The sequence below is a fragment of the Procambarus clarkii genome, chromosome 53 (genome assembly GCF_040958095.1).
Source record: "Procambarus clarkii isolate CNS0578487 chromosome 53, FALCON_Pclarkii_2.0, whole genome shotgun sequence".
NCBI classification, from domain to species: Eukaryota; Metazoa; Arthropoda; class Malacostraca; order Decapoda; family Cambaridae; genus Procambarus; species Procambarus clarkii.
This window is the reverse complement of record NC_091202.1, coordinates 22,203,314-22,228,179: the sequence shown is the minus strand read 5'-3', so window position 1 is coordinate 22,228,179 and position 24,866 is coordinate 22,203,314. Positions and strand designations below refer to the sequence as shown.

At 48.1% G+C, this 24,866-nt stretch overlaps 1 protein-coding gene across 1 annotated transcript in view; it reads right to left on the bottom strand.

Moving 5' to 3' along the window:
- Positions 1-24,866, bottom strand: part of LOC123767082 (uncharacterized) — a 151,220-nt gene that overhangs the window by 70,599 nt on the left and 55,755 nt on the right. Inside the window, exon 2 of the mRNA XM_045756567.2 lies at positions 14,282-14,762. Coding sequence (XP_045612523.2) covers positions 14,282-14,396 — 115 coding nt within the window. The 5' untranslated portion in view covers positions 14,397-14,762. The remainder of the gene's footprint in view (positions 1-14,281; positions 14,763-24,866) is intronic.

Here is a 24,866-nt window from a genome sequence, read left to right as displayed (position 1 = left end):
ATACGGTACCGCACATGAGACTGCTATACAAACTTGAGAGGCAGGCAGGAGTAAGCGGAAAGGCCCTAGTATGGGTGAAGAACTACCTAACAGGAAGGAGCCAGAGGGTAATGGTAAGGGGCGAAAAGTCGGACTGGCGAACAGTAACAAGTGGAGTACCTCAAGGATCGGTGCTGGGACCAATCCTCTTTCTAATTTACGTAAATGATATGTTTACAGGAGTGGAATCATACATGTCGATGTTTGCAGATGACGCAAAATTAATGAGAAGAGTTGTGACAGACGAGGATTGTAGGATCCTCCAAGAGGACTTAAACAGGCTGCAGAGATGGTCAGAGAAATGGCTACTGGAGTTTAACACCAGTAAATGTAAAGTTATGGAAATGGGATCAGGTGACAGGAGACCAAAGGGACAGTACACAATGAAGGGGAACAGCCTACCTGTAACGATTCGAGAAAGAGACCTGGGAGTGGATGTGACACCTAATCTAACTCCTGAGGCACATATAAATAGGATAACGACAGCAGCGTACTCTACACTGGCGAAAATTAGAACTTCATTCAGAAACCTAAATGAGGAAGCTTTTAGGGCGCTTTACACTGCCTACGTGAGACCCGTCTTAGAGTATGCCGCGCCATCATGGAGCCCCCACCTGAAGAAACACATAAAGAAACTGGAGAAGGTTCAGAGGTTTGCGACGAGGCTTGTCCCAGAGCTACGAGGGATGGGATATGAAGAGCGGCTGAAGGAACTGAACCTTACGACACTAGAGAAAAGAAGGGAGAGAGGAGATATGATAGGGACATATAAAATACTCAGGGGAATTGACAAAGTGGAAATAGATCAAATGTTCACACGTAATAATAACAAAACGAGGGGACATGGGTGGAAACTGGAAACTCAGATGAGTCACAGAGATGTTAGGAAGTTTTCTTTTAGCGTGAGAGTAGTAGAAAAATGGAATGCACTTGGGGAACAGGTTGTGGAAGCAAATACTATTCATACTTTTAAAACTAGGTATGATAGGGAAATGGGACAGGAGTCATTGCTGTAAACAACCGATAGCTAGAAAGGCGGGATCCAAGAGTCAATGCTCGATCCTGCAAGCACATATAGGTGAGTATAGGTGAGTACACACACCACACACAGACACACACACACACACCACACACACACACACACACACACACACACACACACACACACACACACACACACACACACACACACACACACACACACACACCACACACAGACACACACACACACACCACACACACACACACACACACACACACCACACACAGACACACACACACACACCACACACAGACACACACACACACACCACACACAGACACACACACACACACCACACACACACACACACCACACACAGACACACACACACACCACACACAGACACACACACACACACCACACACAGACACACACACACACACACCACACACAGACACACACACACACACACCACACACACACACACACACACCACACACACACACACACCACACACCACACACACACACCACACACAGACACACACACACACACCACACACACACACACACACACACACACCACACACACACACACACACACACACACACACACACACACACACACACACACCACACACACACACCACACACAGACACACACACACACACACACACACACACACCACACACACACACCACACACAGACACACACACACACACACCACACACACACACACACACACACACACACCACACACACACACACACCACACACACACACACACCACACACACACACACCACACATAGACACACACACACACACACACACACACACACACACACCACACACACACACACACACGGTTGGAAACCTGAATATGGTGGATGGGGTGACAGGCAGATTGCTGACATGGATGACAAATTTTGTGCCGGAAAGAGGAGGGAGGCGATGAGAGGCAAGGTATCAGACCGGTGGAGAGTGTCCAGTACCTCACAGTTCCTGCACCAGTTCATCCCCTACACGCACCATCTACCACAAGGAACACATAGAACTATATGAAGGTGTTCCTTCATAATGATAAGCTGATATAGGTGAGACTTGCAGGACTACCTCGCTCTTCAAGATCACTTGCACCAAGTCTATAGATCAACACTTAATAATGGGAAACAATGTGAATAAATGAGAAGTAATGTGGAATAGGAGAAGATGACGAACTGTGATAAAGAGCTGTAGAGGGAGGGGGTGGATAATACTCTCCCCCCCGAGGAGCACCTCGAGAACATGGTTCAAGGAGCACATGCTGCACTTTCCTACCTCACAATGGCTTTTAAACACATGCACGGTGAAGTATTAAGGAAGTTGCTGACGACTTATGTGAGAGTAAACTTGGAGTATGGGGCAGGTGTGTGGTGGCCGTGTCTCAAGCAGCACCTCAATAAACTGGACAAGGTGCAGATGTGACACGAAATGGCTTCCGTAACTGACAAGAAGAGCTACGAGGAGAGGCCGGAGGCGCTACACATGACAAAGGCAGAAGACAAGGAAGAGACGATAACATCATGACAAGATAGCAACAGGAAGTGACGATAACATCATGACAAGATAGCAACAGGAAGAGACGATAAGATCATGACAAGATAGCAACAGGAAGCGACAAAATCGACAAGACGAATTCTTTAACCCAACATCTTCAGGAACAAGAGGTCACAGACTCGAGCTAATGAAGCAAGGCTCCAGAAGAAATATTATAGAGTTCACTTTCACAGTGTGGTAGACGGTTGGAACATGTTAAGTGAAGTGGAGGCCAAGACCGTCAGTAGTTTCAAAGCGTTATATGACAAAGAGTGCTGGGAAGACGGGACACCATGAGCATAGCTCTCATCCTGTAACTACACTTAGGTAATTACACACACACACACACACAGTTACACAATTACACACTCGGCCTTGTGGCCGAGTAGAGAGCGCTCTGGGGTCGTATAGTCATTAGGTGCCTGGTCCTATTCCCGGCCGAGCCCGACACAAACGAGCAGAGTTTTTACATCTGATACATCTGTTCACCTAGCATTAAATATGTACCTGAGAGCTGCTATGGATGCGTGTGCACGCACGTGTGTGTGTGAGAGGGAAGTATATATAGCAGATACGATACAGGGTAAAACAGGTGAGGAGTCAGTCCATTACTCAACCCAGGGCTAGAGACTCCCTATTTGATCAACTCTTATGAGTTGACCAAATAGGTCGGCAAAGTAGAGATGATACTGTTGTGAGGACACGTTAGTATACACGAGGGAGAGACACAGCCGGGATAACCAAGATGAAACTGAACTATGTCAGGGAGTACCTGGAGGCCGGGAAACACAGGGTCACAGTCAGAGAGGAAGTACTCACCTAATTGTGCTTACGGGAGTTGAGCTTTGGCTCTTTGGTCCCGCCTCTCAACCGTCAATCAACAGGTGTACAGGTTCCTGAGCCTACTGGGCTCTATCATATCTACACTTAAAACTGTGTATGGAGTCAGCCTCCACCACATCACTTCCTAATGCATTCCATTTGTCAACCACTCTGACACTAAAAAAAAGTTCTTTCTAATATCTCTGTGGCTCATTTGGGCGCTCAATTTCCACCTGTGTCCCCTTGTGCGTGTTCCCCTTGTGTTAAACAGCCTGTCTTTATCTACCCTATCTAAGTGTGGTGGTGGACGGGTGTAACAAGCAGGGGTCCCACAAGGCTAGGTCCTAACACCACTGGCGTTACCAGCTGACAGGAATGGTCTAACCAAGGCAGCAAACGTCCATGTTGGCAGATGACGCCAACATGGTAAACAATTTATAACGTGATGACGACTGAAGGACACACTTGGGAAGCTCTTGGAGTGTGTTGACAAATGGTCCTTAAGAGTTCAAACCCCAACAAGTGTAAGGTAATGAAGATGGGAAAGGATGTAGCCCAAGAGGCATCTACACCATATGATGAAGGCAGCAACAGGAGGAGGAGATGTGAAGGAGACAATGATTTCTCACAATGGATATAATTCTAACACAAACACCGGAGTCACACACACATACACGATAACATCAGCAGCGCATGAGACGCTGGTCAACATTAAACTGTCGTATAAAAACAAATTAAAGATTCTTTAGAGACACTGCATAGTCTACCTAAGATCAATAGAAGGAAAAGAGGAAACATGTTCAGGACATACAAGATACTGAAGATAATAACAGGGAGGAAAAAGATAGCCAGATTAAAGTGAGAAAATATGAACTTAAGTAATGTACGGAACCACAATGACAAGTGAAACTTGTGTATTCCACTTGTCAAGTGTGGAAGTACTCCACACTTGACACACACACCTGGAAGTACTCCACACTTGACACACACACCTGGAAGTACTCCACACTTGACACACACACCTGGAAGTACTCCACACTTGACACACACACTTGGAAGTACTCCACACTTGACACACACACACTTGGAAGTTCTCCACACTTGACACACACACTTGGAAGTACTCCACACTTGACACACACACACTTGGAAGTACTCCACACTTGACACACACACACTTGGAAGTACTCCACACTTGACACACACACTTGGAAGTACTCCACACTTGACACACACACTTGGAAGTACTCCACACTTGACACACACACACTTGGAAGTACTCCACACTTGACACACACACCTGGAAGTATTCCACACTTGACACACACACCTGGAAGTACTCCACACTTGACACACACACCTGGAAGTACTCCACACTTGACACACACCTGGAAGTACTCCACATTTGACACACACACTTGGAAGTACTCCACACTTGACACACACACTTGGAAGTACTCCACACTTGACACACACACTTGGAAGTACTCCACACTTGACACACACACTTGGAAGTACTCCACACTTGACACACACACCTGGAAGTATTCCACACTTGACACACACACTTGGAAGTACTCCACACTTGACACACACACACTTGGAAGTACTCCACACTTGACACACACACCTGGAAGTTCTCCACACTTGACACACACACTTGGAAGTACTCCACACTTGACACACACACTTGGAAGTACTCCACACTTGACACACACACTTGGAAGTACTCCACACTTGACACACACACTTGGAAGTACTCCACACTTGACACACACACTTGGAAGTACTCCACACTTGACACACACACTTGGAAGTATTCCACACTTGACACACACACTTGGAAGTACTCCACACTTGACACACACACACTTGGAAGTATTCCACACTTGACACACACACACTTGGAAGTACTCCACACTTGACACACACACCTGGAAGTACTCCACACTTGACACACACACCTGGAAGTACTCCACACTTGACACACACACACTTGGAAGTACTCCACACTTGACACACACACTTGGAAGTACTCCACACTTGACACACACACTTGGAAGTACTCCACACTTGACACACACACTTGGAAGTACTCCACACTTGACACACACACACTTGGAAGTACTCCACACTTGACACACACACCTGGAAGTACTCCACACTTGACACACACACCTGGAAGTACTCCACACTTGACACACACACCTGGAAGTACTCCACACTTGACACACACACACTTGGAAGTACTCCACACTTGACACACACACTTGGAAGTACTCCACACTTGACACACACACTTGGAAGTACTCCACACTTGACACACACACTTGGAAGTACTCCACACTTGACACACACACACTTGGAAGTACTCCACACTTGACACACACACTTGGAAGTACTCCACACTTGACACACACACTTGGAAGTACTCCACACTTGACACACACACCTGGAAGTATTCCACACTTGACACACACACCTGGAAGTACTCCACACTTGACACACACACTTGGAAGTATTCCACACTTGACACACACACACTTGGAAGTACTCCATACTTGACACACACACTTGGAAGTATTCCACACTTGACACACACACACTTGGAAGTACTCCACACTTGACACACACACTTGGAAGTACTCCACACTTGACACACACACTTGGAAGTACTCCACACTTGACACACACACTTGTAACAAGCCGTGGAAGCCACCGCCAGCTACAACATTACGGCTCAGAGTCGACAAAGAATCCAAACCGAGAGACGAATCCAAACAGCAACTGGCAGAAGGCGGGGCATGAAGTGCGTCACTTGGCCCTAGTTACCAGAGGGTAAACACAGCACAGTGGCTCACTACCCCTTGTCTTAAGCTTTACCCCCGCACCACTTTGACCTGTTAACTGTTGTGTGTGTGTATGTGTTCAGTGTTGTGGGACACGCTCCGTGTACTAGTGGCTGCGTTACTAGGTATATGTCCTCTCCCTAATACTCGCACGGTCATTGTACTCTCACTCTGCTCAATAAACATAGATGTATGTGGATACTCTTGCAACTTTAAGAGTGACGGGAAATACAACAGGAGCTACAACATACAACAACAACACAGCTACAACATGACGGAAGAAGACTCAGTGCTGCAGGGTGACGTCCGCAATACTGAGCCACAGAACATGTTGGGCAACACTCACAAACCTCTCATTCCGGGACGGTATTCCAGTCCACGCCTCCAGCCCCCACCCCCCTAACCCCCCCCCCTCACCACAACCACAGCCAGCCCCCCCCCCGGCCTACAACCTTCCCCACTACCGCCCCCCCAAAAGCTTCTAGAACAAGGTAGCCAATAACTCTGGTTCGCCCCCCCACTTGGGCGACTGTATCCTCAGGTAAATTCAGGTAAAAGGAGGGGCTACAGGGGCCATGGTGGTTGATGGACCTCTACACACAACCTTACGGTTGTGAGTCAACTACAACACTAGTCATTCTATTAACCAATCGATAGATCGATAGACAGGGGAGGGGGTGGGGGGTTGTAATTTGGACTGGATGGGTGGTTTCACGAGGTTGTTGGGGGGATGGTCGCTCCTTGGGGGGGGGGTAGGTGGTGTTAGGATAGGGGCCGAGGGGGAGGGGGGGGGACAGGGACAGAGTGTGGGGGTGGTGGTGGGGGTTGACCGGGACGGATAGGGGGTGGGGATAGGGGGGTGGGGTCAGGGGAGAGGAGAAAGGTAGTGATGCATAATTCCATACGAGTCAACGTCACCTGGTGAGCGTCTTCCGCTCTCCATATTGTGTGTGTGTGTGTGTGTGTGTGTGTGTGTGTGTGTGTGTGTGTGTGTGTGTGTGTGTGTGCGTGCGTGTGTGTGTGTGTGTGTGTGTGTGTGTGTGTGTGTGTGTTGTAGTGCACGAGGGAGGGTCTGTCTGCCTCACACACCAAGGCCACCAACACTACCACCACCACCACCACCACCACCACCACCACTACCACTACCACCACCACCACCAACACTACCACCACCACCACCACCATCACCAACACCAACACTACCAACACCACCACCACCAACACTACCACCACCAACACTACCACCACCAACACTACCACCACCACCACCACTACCACCACCACCACCACTACATCATTTCCCCAACTATGGGAAGACGACACTTCAAGCCCCACACACCACCTTCCCTACACATCACCAACACGTGCCACCGTGACTCAGGTGAGGCAGGTGTGCCAGGTGGAGAGACAAGCCGGGGGACAACTGGCTCAACTGGGGTCAACGGAGTACCTCACGGACACACACCACAAGGTCACACACAGATGAGGTCAAGCTGGAAGGATACGACAAGTAGGCGTCCCTCAAGTGTCTTCTGGCACCACTGGTGTTTCTAATGACCAATCTCAGCGAGTCAGTTCCTACCCGTCAATGTTGACACACTTGAGATTATCTTGAGATGATTTCGGGGCTTTTTAGTGTCCCCGCGGCCCGGTCCTCGACCAGGCCTCCACCCCCAAGAAGCAGCCCGTGACAGTTGACTAACACCCAGGTACCTATTTTACTGCTAGATAACAGGGGCATAGGGTGAAAGAAACTCTGCCCATTGTTTCTCGCCGACGCCTGGGATCGAACCCGGGACCTCAGGATCACAAGTCCAGCGTGCAGTCCGCTCGGCCGACCGGCTCCCTCCCTCGGACCGACACGACGCAGGTCTTATGAGGGCAATTACACAGAGAAGACTACATAAAACTGGTCGCTAAGAGTTCAACCCCATGAAGTGTAAGGTGATAAAGATGGGAAGGCAGAAAGTGTCCAGCAGAAGGTGTAACTACCACAAGGGTCAACAACCACATCAACCGGACAGAGAAAAAGGCTTTACGAGTGAACACAGCTCCTGCAACATATGTCAAGTTGCTCAACCAAAAGTTATTTAAAAGCTTAAAACTGGGAAACTTTCACGACCATCTCCACAACCGCCGTGAGACACATGCTACCATATGCAGCACTGGTATCAGACGTGTGAAACTCAACATTATATCTAAAATGTGCAGACATTTGCAACAACGTAAGTTCTGGAATGAAGAGGACTAAGCTACGAGGACACGTTAAGAGAACTCTGTCTCACAACCCAACCCGTTCTCGCAAATTCGTAAAGACACAACCCAAGAGAAGACACAGAGGGGACATGATTAGAAGATACAAGATACTGAGAGGAACAGAAGTTGAATTCAATGAAAGAAGACGACGTGGAAGCCACAACTTCAAGGCCAGACTCAACAAAACACACAAACGTCAAGAAAATATATAAACATATAACGAATCAAGTACAAGACTAGTTTATTTTATTTTATTTTATTTTATTTATCTAATTTATTTATATATACAAGAGTTGTTACAGTCTTGTACAGCCACCAGCATGCTTAGCGTTTTGGGCAGGTCCTTAATCCTAATTTTCACACACACACACCCAGGAAGCAGCCCGTAGCAGCTGTCTAACTCCCAGGTACCTATTAACTGCTAGGTGAACAGGAACATCAGGGTGAAAGACACACTGCCCATTTGTTTCCGCCTCCGCCGGGGATGGAGCCCTCCCAGGACTATGACCAGCACCCATCACGGTCAGTGGGGATGATGTGTGCAGCGTCATCTGGGACCTTGCTCGTTCGTTCCAGCTCGTCCCAGAGGTCTGGCACCTTGCTCGTTCATGACGTGATCGTTACTGTGACGATCACGTCACAGTAACTATGTCCCTGTGGTCGTCCACGGCGGGTCACTGTACCTCTCCCAGCAAACACAGAACGTTTGTGGACGTTTCTAAAGGGTGCCACAAAGGTAACTTTTGATATAAATACGTATTTCTGACGTCCTTAAAACCAAAGGATATAACAAAAAACATATTACGTCAATGTTTTCTATGGGTCAATGAATTCTACGACCAGGCAACAAAAATCAGGTAAGAAAGAGAAGGGTGGGCAGACTGCATATTTTTGGATTGTCAGAAAGCCTTTGATACAGCACCACACAAGAGGCTAGTGAAAAACCTGGAGATGCAGGCTGGTGTGTAAGGGAAGGGACTCCATTGGACATAAGGGAGTACCTAAGCAACAGAAGACAACGAGTCAGTGTGAGGGGTGAGGTCTCAGACTGGCGAGACGTCACAAGTGGAGTCCCGCAGGGGTCAGTCCTTGGACCTATACTGTTTCTGATATATGTAAATGATCTCCCAGAGGGTATAGAATCGTTCCTCTCACTATTTACTGATGATGCAAAAATTATGAGGAGGATTGAAACAGAGGATGATAGTAGGAGGCTACAAGATGACCTAGATAGACTGAGTGAATGGTCCAACAAATGGCTGTTGAAGTTCAACCCGAGTAAATGCAAAGTAATGAAACTAGGCAGTGGAAACAGGAGGCCAGACACAGGATACAGAATAGGAGATGAAGTACTTAATGAAACAGACAGATTGAAAGATCTAGGAGTTGATATCACACCAAACCTGTCTCCTGAAGCCCACATAAAGAGAATAACGTCTGCGGCATATGCGAGGCTGGCTAACATTAGAACAGCGTTCAGGAACCTGTGTAAGGAATCATTCAGAATCTTGTACACCACATATGTAAGACCAATCCTGGAGTATGCGGCCCCAGCATGGAGCCCGTACCTTGTCAAGCACAAGACGAAGCTGGAAAAAGTCCAAAGGTATGCCACTAGACTAGTCCCAGAACTAAGAGGCATGAGTTACGAGGAAAGGCTGCGGGAAATGCACCTCACGACACTGGAAGACAGAAGAGTAAGGGGAGACATGATCACAACCTACAAAATGCTCAGGGGAATCGACCGGGTAAACAAGGATAAACTATTCAACACTGGCGGGACGCGAACAAGAGGACACCGGTGGAAACTGAGTACCCACATGAGCCACAGAGACGTTAGAAAGAACTTTTTCAGTGTCAGAGTAATTAACAGATGGAATGCATTAGGAAATGATGTGGTGGAGGCTGACTCCATACACAGTTTCAAGTGTAGATATGATAGAGCCCAGTAGGCTCAGGAACCTGTACACCAGTTGATTGACGGGACCAAAGAGCCAGAGCTCAACCCCCGCAAGCACAACTAGGTGAGTATTGTCATGTCTGTAATGATCACCTCTCCACACCCGCCCCACCTCTACCCACACCCAAACCCAGCCCCGCCCCACCCCCACCCACAGCCCGCCCCACCCCCACCCACAGCCCGCCCCACCACCTCCACCCCCACACAGTCCCCACCTCGTCATACCACTGGTGTGTGTGTGTGTATTAGACTGTGTTGACATATTCCAGCCGTGTTGCCTGTCTTTCACGTCCCATCTCTGCTACCATCACCATAATATCCACTCCCTCTCTCCCTCCCTCCCTCCCTCTCTCCCTCTCTCCCTCCCTCCCTCTCTCCCGCCTCCTTGTCCTGTCCTAGTGCTCGTTTTCAGCTGAATGAGACACTTAAACACCATGGCAGAATGGTGTTTAATTCTCCACTTTGGGTCTAGAGAGTGCCCAAAATGTTCAGTAAATCTCCAACCCTCCTACTCCAATCCATTAATATTGTGTTGCACGTGTGTTCCTCAGGTGGGAGGGGGGGGTATCTATCTAAGGGAACCCCCCCCCAAGCTGAAGGAGGGGGTGGGGGGGTTGTGGTGTGTGACACACAGGTGCCACAGCAACACACACACAAGGTGCCACAGCAACACACACACACAGGTGCCACAGCAACACACACAGGTGCCACAGCAACACACACACACAGGTGCCACAGCAACACACACACACAGGTGCCACAGCAACACACACACACAGGTGCCACAGCAACACACACACACACAGTTGCCACAGCAACACACACACACAGGTGCCACAGCAACACACACACAGGTGCCACAGCAACACACACACACAGGTGCCACAGCAACACACACACACAGGTGCCACAGCAACACACACACACAGGTGCCACAGCAACACACACACAGGTGCCACAGCAACACACACACACAGGTGCCACAGCAACACACACACACAAGTGCCACAGCAACACACACACACAGGTGCCACAGCAACACACACACACAGGTGCCACAGCAACACACACACACAGGTGCCACAGCAACACACACACACAGGTGCCACAGCAACACACACACAAAGGTGCCACAGCAACACACACACACAGGTGCCACAGCAACAAACACACACACAGGTGCCACAGCAACACACACACAGGTGCCACAGCAACACACACACACAGGTGCCACAGCAACACACACACACAGGTGCCACAGCAACACACACACAGGTGCCACAGCAACACACACACACAGGTGCCACAGCAACACACACACACAGGTGCCACAGCAACACACACACACACAGGTGCCACAGCAACACACACACACAGGTGCCACAGCAACAAACACACACACAGGTGCCACAGCAACACACACACACAGGTGCCACAGCAACACACACAAACAGGTGCCACAGCAACACACACACACAGGTGCCACAGCAACACACACACAGGTGCCACAGCAACACACACACACAGGTGCCACAGCAACACACACACACACAGGTGCCACAGCAACACACACACACACACAAGTGCCACAGCAACACACACACACAAGTGCCACAGCAACACACACACACAAGTGCCACAGCAACACACACACACAGGTGCCACAGCAACACACACACACAGGTGCCACAGCAACACACACACACAGGTGCCACAGCAACACACACACACAGGTGCCACAGCAACACACACACACAAGTGCCACAGCAACACACACACACAAGTGCCACAGCAACACACACACACAGGTGCCACAGCAACACACACACACAAGTGCCACAGCAACACACACACACAAGTGCCACAGCAACACACACACACAGGTGCCACAGCAACACACACACACACAGGTGCCACAGCAACACACACACACAAGTGCCACAGCAACACACACACACACACACACACACACAGGTGCCACAGCAACACACACACACAGGTGCCACAGCAACACACACACACAGGTGCCACAGCAACACACACACACAGGTGCCACAGCAACACACACACACAGGTGCCACAGCAACACACACACAGGTGCCACAGCAACACACACACACAGGTGCCACAGCAACACACACACACAGGTGCCACAGCAACACACACACACAGGTGCCACAGCAACACACACACACAGGTGCCACAGCAACACACACACAGGTGCCACAGCAACACACACACAGGTGCCACAGCAACACACACACACAGGTGCCACAGCAACACACACACAGGTGCCACAGCAACACACACACACAGGTGCCACAGCAACACACACACAGGTGCCACAGCAACACACACACAGGTGCCACAGCAACACACACACAGGTGCCACAGCAACACACACACACAGGTGCCACAGCAACACACACACACAGGTGCCACAGCAACACACACACAGGTGCCACAGCAACACACACACACAGGTGCCACAGCAACACACACACACAGGTGCCACAGCAACACACACACAGGTGCCACAGCAACACACACAGGTGCCACAGCAACACACACACAGGTGCCACAGCAACACACACACAGGTGCCACAGCAACACACACACAGGTGCCACAGCAACACACACACAGGTGCCACAGCAACACACACACAGGTGCCACAGCAACACACACACAGGTGCCACAGCAACACACACACAGGTGCCACAGCAACACAGGTGCCACAGCAACACACACACAGGTGCAACAGCAACACACACACACAGGTGCCACAGCAACACACACACAGGTGCCACAGCAACACACACACAGGTGCCACAGCAACACACACACACAGGTGCCACAGCAACACACACACAGGTGCCACAGCAACACACACACACAGGTGCCACAGCAACACACACACAGGTGCCACAGCAACACACACACAGGTGCCACAGCAACACACACACACAGGTGCCACAGCAACACACACACAGGTGCCACAGCAACACACACACACAGGTGCCACAGCAACACACACACAGGTGCCACAGCAACACACACACAGGTGCCACAGCAACACACACACAGGTGCCACAGCAACACACACACAGGTGCCACAGCAACACACACACACAGGTGCCACAGCAACACACACACAGGTGCCACAGCAACACAAGAGAAAACTAAACCAGTCTGGCGCAAGAGGGCGGACACGGGGGTTCCCCGCTCCTGTCGACCCACTGAAGAACTGGACGAGACCACCAGCTCTGCCAGGACCTGGCCTAGCTCCTGGCCTAGCCCCTGGCCTAGCCCCTGGCCTAGCACCTGGCCTAGCCCCAGGCCTAGCCCCTGGCCTAGCTCCTGGCCTAGCCCCTGACCTAGCCCCTGGCCTAGCCCCTGGCCTAGCCCCTGGCCTAGCACCTGGCCTAGCCCCTGGCCTAGCCCCTGGCCTAGCCCCTGGCCTAGCTCCTGGCCTAGGACCTGGCCTAGCCTCTGGCCTAGCCCCTGACCTAGCCCCTGGCCTAGCCCCTGGCCTAGCTCCTGGCCTAGCCCCTGGTCTAGCCCCTGACCTAGCCCCTGGCCTAGCCCCTGGCCTTAGCCCCTGACCTAGCCCCTGGCCTAGCCCCTGGCCTAGCCCCTGGCCTAGCTCCTGGCCTAGCCCCTGGTCTAGCCCCTGACCTAGCCCCTGGCCTAGCCCCTGGCCTAGCCCCTGACCTAGCCCCTGACCTAGCCCCAGGCCTAGCCCCTGACCTAGGAGGGCATGATGACAAGGAAGGAGGCGGCGGCGCGTGACTCACCTGTGAAGGAGGCCCAGTTGGAGGAGAGGGCGGCGGCGGTGGCGGCGACGAAGGCTAGCAGTGTGAGGAGCGCGCCTCCGCCGGACAAACGAAACCCTCGCCTGTCACGCTCCATACTGTCATCCTAGCGACACCCAGCCGCAGGTGGGCACCCCGCACCCCTAGAGTGCTGCCTGGGGGCACCGCTCCTCATACGCCACACCTCACTCATCAAACTCACTCACTCACTCGACGGGTCCACTGTTTCTCGTCAACACAATCTCATGGTTCAATTTTGGAACTATTATTGGCGTATCCATGGCGTTACTGTATCACTGGTCGCTGTAGCTGGGGGTCCGTCTTATAGGAGGGGGAGTTACAGTAGCACAGACCACTGGTGGTCCCTGGTGAGGGGGGGGAGGGGAGGGGGGTGGACCACCACAGTCCTGGTCTGGGTGTCCTGGCGGGTCCTGGGACGGCTCGGTCCGCCACGTGCTCACTCCTGTAAATACAAACATTGTTTACTAACAAACACCACGTGTCTCACGCTATGTCAATTATCTTACTATTATGACACTATGTCACCATTAATGACACTATGTCACCATTAATGACACTATGTCACCATTAATAACACTATGTCACCATTAATGACACTATGTCACCATTAATGACACTATGGCACCATTAATGACACTATGTCACCATTAATGACACTATGTCACCATTAATGACACTATGTCACCATTAATGACACTGTCACCATTAATGAAGTTGGAGTAAACTTAACCACATTATATATATAATATATATATATATATATATATATATATATATATATATATATATATATATATATATATATATATATATATATATATATATATATAATTACATACAAAAATAACACGCCTAATGTCCCCTCTGAGCCTACTGAAGGTACTGTCGGGTTCGTTTCTCGAGTCACAATCAAGAATTCCCGGTTCGAGTCCTAGGCGGGACAGAAATGATTGGGCGTATTGCCTGTCACCTAATACATCTGTTCACCCAGCAGTGAGCAGGTTTTCAGGAGTTAGTGAGCTTGCTGTGGGGTTGCATCCTGAGCAGGGGGGGGGGTCGATATAAGCCTAACATATATATATATACTCTGGCTGCCTGTCCCCGAGACAATGAATTATTAAATTATTATTTTTGTTATTATTTGCTGGTTTTATTATTCAGCTGCCCGTGAATGAGACCACATCGTCCATACCTGTTGGGTGAGCAGGAGACAGGTGTACGACACAATGGGGGCACATGTGTAATCCCACACCTGTTAGCCTCCTTCCCAGTGTCACCTGTCACTGCTACAGTGTCACCGATAGTGTCACCTGTCACTAGCAGTGTCACCGATAGTGTCCCCTGTCACTAGCAGTGTCACCGATAGTGTCACCTGTCACTGCTACAGTGTCACCTGTCACTAGCAGTGTCACCGATAGTGTCCCCTGTCACTAGCAGTGTCACCGATAGTGTCACCTGTCACTGCTACAGTGTCACCTGTCACTGACAGTGTCACAAGATGTTTTAGGTGCTAGAACACATCCGTCCAACCACTTGGCGGGTGCATGGGGGGGATTGAGCGCCGCCCTGCACGGTAGAGTGACCGTCACTCTACCGTGCAGGGCGGTGAGTGTAGCGTGACCAGTGGTGGGGGAGCAGGAGTGACCGTCACTCTACCGTGCAGGGCGGCGAGTGTAGCGTGACCAGTGGTGGGGGAGCAGGAGTGACCGTCACTCTACCGTGCAGGGCGGTGAGTGTAGCGTGACCAGTGGTGAGTGAGCAGGAGTGACCGTCACTCTACCGTGCAGGACGGTGAGTGTAGCGTGACCAGTGGTGAGTGAGCAGGAGTGACCGTCACTCCCAGGCGTGAGTGACGCCAACAGGGATCAATGAGTGTCAATACTGCAGCGTGAGCACGAGGGAGGACCCGAGTCACCTCCGTCATCTGCACCCCTTCACGGTGACTGTGTGTACGGTGATCCTCACCATCACCAGGGTAGTGACTCACTATCACTGTGGTAGTCACCATCACCAGGGTGGTGGCGGCTCACCATCACTGTGATAGTGACTCACCATCACCATGGTAGTGACTCACCATCACCGTGATAGTGACTCACCATCACCATGATATTGACTCACCATCACCATGATAGTGACTCACCATCACTATGGTAGTGACTCACCATCACCATGATAGTGACTCACCATCACCGTGATAGTGACTCACCATCACCATGATAGTGACTCACCATCACCATGGTAGTGACTCACCATCACCGTGATAGTGACTCACCATCACCATGATAGTGACTCACCATCACCGTGATAGTGACTCACCATCACCGTGATAGTGACTCACCATCACCATGATAGTGACTCACCATCACCATGATAGTGACTCACCATCACCATGATAGTGACTCACCATCACCATGGTAGTGACTCACCATCACCATGATAGTGACTCACCATCACCATGATAGTGACTCACCATCACCATGATAGTGACTCACCATCACCATGATAGTGACTCACCATCACCATGATAGTGACTCACCATCACCATGATAGTGACTCACACCATCACCATGATAGTGACTCACCATCACCATGATAGTGACTCACCATCACCATGATAGTGACTCACCATCACCATGATAGTGACTCACCATCACCATGATAGTGACTCACCATCACCATGGTAGTGACTCACCATCACCATGATAGCGACTCACCATCACCATGATAGTGACTCACCATCACCGTGATAGTGACTCACCATCACCGTGATAGTGACTCACCATCACCATGATAGTGACTCACACCATCACCATGATAGTGACTCACCATCACCATGATAGTGACTCACACCATCACCATGATAGTGACTCACCATCACCATGATAGTGACTCACACCATCACCATGATAGTGACTCACCATCACCATGATAGTGACTCAACATCACCATGATAGTGACTCACACCATCACCATGATAGTGACTCACCATCACCATGATAGTGACTCACCATCACCATGATAGTGACTCACCATCACCATGATAGTGACTCACACCATCACCATGATAGTGACTCACACCATCACCATGATAGTGATTCACCATCACCATGATAGTGACTCACCATCACCATGATAGTGACTCACACCATCACCATGATAGTGACTCACCATCACCATGATAGTGACTCACCATCACCATGATAGTGACTCACCATCACCATGATAGTGACTCACACCATCACCATGATAGTGACTCACCATCACCATGATAGTGACTCACACCATCACCATGATAGTGACTCACCATCACCATGATAGTGACTCACACCATCACCATGATAGTGACTCACCATCACCATGATAGTGACTCACACCATCACCATGATAGTGACTCACCATCACCATGATAGTGACTCACACCATCACCATGATAGTGACTCACACCATCACCATGATAGTGACTCACACCATCACCATGATAGTGACTCACCATCACCATGATAGTGACACTCACCATCACCATGATAGTGACACTCACCATCACCATGATAGTGACTCACCATCACCATGATAGTGACACTCACCATCACCATGATAGTGACACTCACCATCACCATGATAGTGACTCACCATCACCATGATAGTGACTCACACCATCACCATGATAGTGAGTCACCATCACCATGATAGTGACACTCACCATCACCATGATAGTGACACTCACCATCACCATGATAGTGACACTCACCATCACCATGATAGTGACTCACCATCACCATGATAGTGACACTCACCATCACCATGATAGTGACACTCACCATCACCATGATAGTGACTCACCATCACCATGATAGTGACTCACACCATCACCATGATAGTGAGTCACCATCACCATGATAGTGACTCACCATCACCATGATAGTGACTCACCATCACCATGATAGTGACACTCACCATGTATAAATACCGTTGTTCAACTCCACAATAAAGACCACATTTACCTGTGGTAATTAGACAAGTGACCACAAAAAGTACAGACTCTTGCACTGGTTACATGTAGTCATGCACAACGCTCCCACCAACAACCTTTCCGATCAAATTCGCCCCAAAAAAACCTGGCTCGCGGCCGTGCTGCGTAGTACAAGAACTCTCGAAACCAGACACATGTAAGAAACAGGTATTTGTGTTGCTTAAGAGTGTATACCGCTTCAAGCCAACAGAAGTTTACTCATCAACACTATAGACCCTACAGGTGTTGCACGGTTGCAACAATTCGCAACTTAATCACTGATATATGTACTTCCACAGCCCATTGTGCCGGCTTGTATATATAATTAAATCTATATAATTAGACAGACTGTATAGTTGTCTGTTAGTATGTTTATGGACAGTACGAGGCCAGACGCTGGGTGCTAGTCTCTCTCAGCTTTACAGGAGGGAATATTGTTGTTGTCAAATTAAGCCGCAGGCTCCACTCCTGGTGGTGCCTTTCAGTCAATTTCTTTAAGTTTCAGCTTTGCAACCATCCTTTGCAACCTTCTTTGCAACCATACTTTGCAGCCTTCTTTTGCAACCTTCTTTGCAACCATACTTTGCAACCATACTTTGCAACCATACTTTGCAACCATACTTTGCAACCATACTTTGCAACCATACTTTGCAACCATACTTTGCAACCATACTTTGCAACCATACTTTGCAACCATACTTTGCAACCATACTTTGCAACCATACTTTGCAACCATACTTTGCAACCATACTTTGCAACCATACTTTGCAACCATACTTTGCAACCATACTTTGCAACCTTCTTTGCAACCCAGCACCAGAGGGGGGGGGGGCGGAGTACCCTGATGGAGAACACCAGCGTGACCAGGGGGGGGCAGCAGCAGGGAGATGACAGTGATCCACAATGAACCAGTCAACCTGAAGCAACCTTCGCCTACCGGGAGCCCCATTGTGAAAGAACACTCACCCTAACCTTCTCCTCCAAGTCAGTTCCAACCGGTTCCCATTGCATAACTTTTCCTAATTGGCTTGTACCACCCAACACGTGTATGGTCAATGTGGCGCGTCACTCAGGAATATACTGAGCACTGTAGGGCATTCTTGGGGACACGAAGCTCACCAACTACCCACTTAAGAACATAAGAACCAAGGTAACTACAGGAAGAATAGTGGACCCACACACGTGGCAGCTCCTACTGATATCCAGATAAACTCATTCATGTATATATGTCTAACGTCTGACTTCATTCATGTATATATGTCTAACGTCTGACTTCATTCATGTATATATGTTTAACGTCTGACTTCATTCATGTATATATGTCTAACGTCTGACTTCATTCATGTATATATGTCTAACGTCTGACTTCATTCATGTATATATGTCTAACGTCTGACTTCATTCATGTATATATGTCTAACGTCTGACTTCATTCATATATATATGTCTAACGTCTGACTTCATTCATGTATATATGTCTAACGTCTGACTTCATTCATGTATATATGTCTAACGTCTGACTTCATTCATGTATATATGTCTAACGTCTGACTTCATTCATGTATATATGTCTAACGTCTGACTTCATTCATGTATATATGTCTAACGTCTGACTTCATTCATGTATACATGTCTAACGTCTGACTTCATTCATGTATATATGTCTAACGTATGACTAAGTTTGTATACAACTGGTTACTCCACGGCACTTTGGTGGTGGCGGGAACTGGTCGGCACCACAACACACAGGGTGTGGCAACACAACACACAAGGTGTGGCAACACAACACACAAGGTGTGGCACCACAACACACAAGGTGTGGCACCACAATACACAGGGTGTGGCACCACAACACACAGGGTGTGGCAACACAACACACAAGGTGTGGCACCACAACACACAGGGTGTGGCACCACAACACACAGGGTGTGGCACCACAACACACAAGGTGTGGCACCACAACACACAAGGTGTGGCACCACAACACACAAGGTGTGGCAACACAACACACAAGGTGTGGCACCACAACACACAAGGTGTGGCACCACAACACACAAGGTGTGGCTCTTCTCCCTCTCTCTGAGTGCTTTCAAAACTTTTGACAAAGCAGAACTCATTAAACATTTTCAGACATTGCCTTACCAGTAATGTCCTCGCATCGATACACACATTTCTTATCGGGTATAAAAATTGACCTGTGAAATGGTCTCATGTCCTCTGAAAATTTCTCACTAAAAATGTCAACAAATTTATTACTAAAAAAAGATCAAACAAGGTGCTTTTTTTTAGGCCTATATGGTTTGTTATCTTGATATATTGTTGAAAAGAGTTAAGAGCCAGTGGAGTTGTCAGCGACATACAAAGTACCAATGACAGTCTTTTGTGTTGAAATCTAGAACTATAAGAATGATGTTGTGCAGAACACAAGCTGAGGGTCAAGCCTGCCAGATGTGTTGTGGTTGCTGGCAACACCAAGGATTCCCGTGGCAGTGAATTCCTGTGGCAGTGATTCCTGTGGCAGTGAATTCCTGTGGCAGTGATTCCTGTGGCAGTGATTCCTGTGGCAGTGATTCCTGTGGCAGTGAATTCCTGTGGCAGTGATTCCTGTGGCAGTGATTCCTGTGGCAGTGATTCCTGTGGCAGTGATTCCTGTGGCAGTGATGGCATTGAACTGTGGACTCGTCGACAGCTTTAAAGTGGTGTCGTAACCCACATTCTCTATCAGTGTAACGGGAAACTATTCTTTTTTTTAAGTATTTCACACCACTAAGCTCCTCTCGCTGCCGGCACTCACACACTAGACAATTACGCTGTTTATGAGAGAGAGAGAGAGAGAGAGACAGAGAGAGAGAGAGAGAGAGAGAGAGAGAGAGAGAGAGAGAGAGAGAGAGACAGAGAGAGAGAGAGAGAGAGAGAGAGAGAGAGAGAGAGAGAGAGAGAGAGAGACAGAGACAGAGAGAGAGAGACAGAGAGAGAGAGAGAGAGAGAGAGAGAGAGAGAGAGAGAGAGAGAGAGAGAGAGAGACAGAGACAGAGAGAGAGAGAGAGAGAGAGAGAGAGAGACAGAGACAGAGAGAGAGAGAGACAGAGACAGAGAGAGAGAGAGAGAGAGAGAGAGAGAGAGAGAGAGAGACAGAGACAGAGAGAGAGAGAGAGAGAGAGAGAGAGAGACAGAGAGAGAGAGAGAGAGAGAGACAGAGACAGAGAGAGAGAGAGAGAGAGAGAGAGAGAGACAGAGACAGAGACAGAGACAGAGAGAGAGAGAGAGAGAGAGAGAGAGAGAGAGAGAGATAGACAGAGAGAGATAGACAGAGAGAGAGAGAGATAGACAGAGAGAGAGAGAGAGAGAGAGAGATAGACAGAGAGAGAGAGATAGACAGAGAGATAGAGAGAGAGAGATAGAGAGAGATAGACAGAGAGATAGACAGAGAGAGAGAGATAGAGAGAGAGATAGACAGAGAGAGATAGAGAGATAGAGAGAGAGAGAGAGACAGAGACAGAGAGAGAGAGAGAGAGAGAGAGAGATAGACAGAGAGAGAGAGACAGAGAGAGAGAGAGAGAGAGAGAGAGAGAGAGAGAGAGAGAGAGAGAGAGAGAGAGAGAGAGAGAGAGAGAGATAGACAGAGAGAGATAGACAGAGAGAGAGAGAGATAGACAGAGAGAGAGAGAGAGAGAGAGAGAGAGATAGACAGAGAGAGAGAGATAGACAGAGAGATAGAGAGAGAGAGATAGAGAGATAGACAGAGAGATAGACAGAGAGAGAGAGATAGAGAGAGAGATAGACAGAGAGAGATAGAGAGAGAGAGATAGAGAGAGAGAGAGAGATAGACAGAGAGATAGACAGAGAGAGAGAGATAGAGAGAGAGATAGACAGAGAGATAGAGAGATAGAGAGAGAGAGAGAGAGAGAGAGAGAGAGAGAGAGAGAGAGAGAGAGAGAGAGAGAGAGACACACACACAAACACACACACACACACACACACACACACACACACACACACACACACACACACCGACCGCGACACAGAGACAAACACACACACACACACACACACACACACACACACACACACACACACACACACACACACACACACACACACACACCGACCGCGACACAGAGACAAACACACACACACACACACACACACACACACACACACACACACACACACACACACACACACACACAACATAGATGGAGTGAGATCGAAGATACTGGAGTTAAGTGATGTAATACAGCTGCAGACACCAGACATTGTTGCACTCACGGAGACAAAACTTGAAGATGTAATTTTAAATGAGGTCATATTCCCAAGGGGCTACTCAATTTGGAGACGGGACAGAAAAATTAGGAAAGGCGGTGGCGTTGCTGTGCTGGTAAAAGAACACCTAAAGGTGAAGGAAATAATGACTGCCAATCCACAAGAAGTTGACATAATAGCACTAGAGATCTGCTATGAGGATGATAAACTAATGATGATAAATGCATATAGTCCACCGCCAAGCAGCACATGGTCAAAGGAGGAGCTAGATAGTAAACGTGAAGGTCTTATAACAATAATGAGAGAGATTATAGCGAGAGCGGATAACGATAGATCACGACTGTTGATAGTCGGTGACTTCAACTTGAAATCCATAGACTGGGAAGCATATGAAGCTAAAACAGAAGATTTTTGGACCTGTAAATTTGTAGACCTCATCCTGGAAACATTCTTGTATCAACATGTTAAACAAGCTACGAGGATGAGGGAAGGGGACGTTCCCTCCATGCTAGATTTGATATTTACCAGGAAGGAGGAAGAGATATTTGACATTCAGTACCTTCCTCCCTTGGGTAAAAGCGACCATGTCTTTTTGGGAATAAAGTATGCAATGCGTTATAAGCTGGAAGAAAATAAGGAGGTTGAAGCAGTTGAAAAACCAGACTTCAGGAGAGGACATTATGGTGACCTTAGAAATTTTTTTAGTGAGTATAATTGGACAGACTTGATGCTAGGCAAGGAAGTGAATGAGATGTATGGCAAGTTTTGTGAAATATATGATAAAGGCACAAAAAAATTTATACCAAAACAGAGATGCAGAACTAGGAAACAGGATTGGTTCAATAGAAATTGCGAGAGGGCTAGAGACCGAAAGACACAAAAATGGAATCAATACAGGAAGAGGCCGAACCCCCAAACATACCAGCGATACAAAGATGCGAGAAACAACTACACGGCAGTGAGGAGAGAGGCAGAAAGAAATTTTGAAAAAGGGATTGCGGACAAATGTAAAACAGAACCAGGTCTATTCTATAAATTCATAAACAACAAATTGCAGGTAAAGGATAATATTCAGAGGTTGAAAATGGGAAATAGATTCACGGAAGATGAAAAGGAAATGTGTGAAACACTAAACGAAAAGTTCCAAAGTGTGTTTGTACAAAATGAAATCTTTAGGGAACCAGATACAATAAGAATTCCAGAGAACAACATAAAACACATAGAGGTGTCTAGAGACGAAGTGGAAAAAATGCTCAAGGAGCTCGGTAAGAACAAAGCAGCTGGCCCAGATGGCGTTTCACCATGGGTTCTGAGAGAATGTGCATCTGAGCTCAGCATTCCACTTCACCTGATCTTTCAGGCATCCCTGTGTACAGGAATCGTAGCAGACGGGTGGAAACAGGCTAACATAGTTCCAATCTACAAAAGTGGCAGCAGGGAAGACCCCCTCAATTATAGACCTGTATCATTGACAAGTGTAATAGTGAAAGTATTGGAAAAACTAATGAAAACTAAATGGGTAGAACACCTAGAGAGAAATGATATAATATCAGACAGACAGTATGGTTTTCGATCTGGAAGATCCTGTGTATCGAATTTACTCAGTTTCTATGATCGAGCCACAGAGATATTACAGGAAAGAGATGGTTGGGTTGACTGCATCTATCTGGACCTAAAAAAGGCTTTCGACAGAGTTCCACATAAGAGGTTGTTCTGGAAACTGGAAAATATTGGAGGGGTGACAGGTAAGCTTCTATCATGGATGAAAAATTTTCTGACTGATAGAAAAATGAGGGCAGTAATCAGAGGCAATGTATCAGAATGGAGAAATGTCACAAGTGGAGTACCACAGGGTTCAGTTCTTGCACCAGTGATGTTTATTGTGTACATAAATGATCTACCAGTTGGTATACAGAATTATATGAACATGTTTGCTGATGATGCTAAGATAATAGGAAGGATAAGAAATTTAGATGACTGTCATGCCCTTCAAAAAGACCTGGACAAAATAAGTATATGGAGCACCACTTGGCAAATGGAATTTAATGTTAATAAATGTCATGTTATGGAATGTGGAATAGGAGAACATAGACCCCACACAACCTATATATTATGTGAGAAATCTTTAAAGAATTCTGATAAAGAAAGAGATCTAGGAGTGGTTCTAGATAGAAAACTATCACCTGAGGACCACATAAAGAATATTGTGCAAGGAGCCTATGCTATGCTTTCTAACTTCAGAATTGCATTTAAATACATGGATGGCGATATACT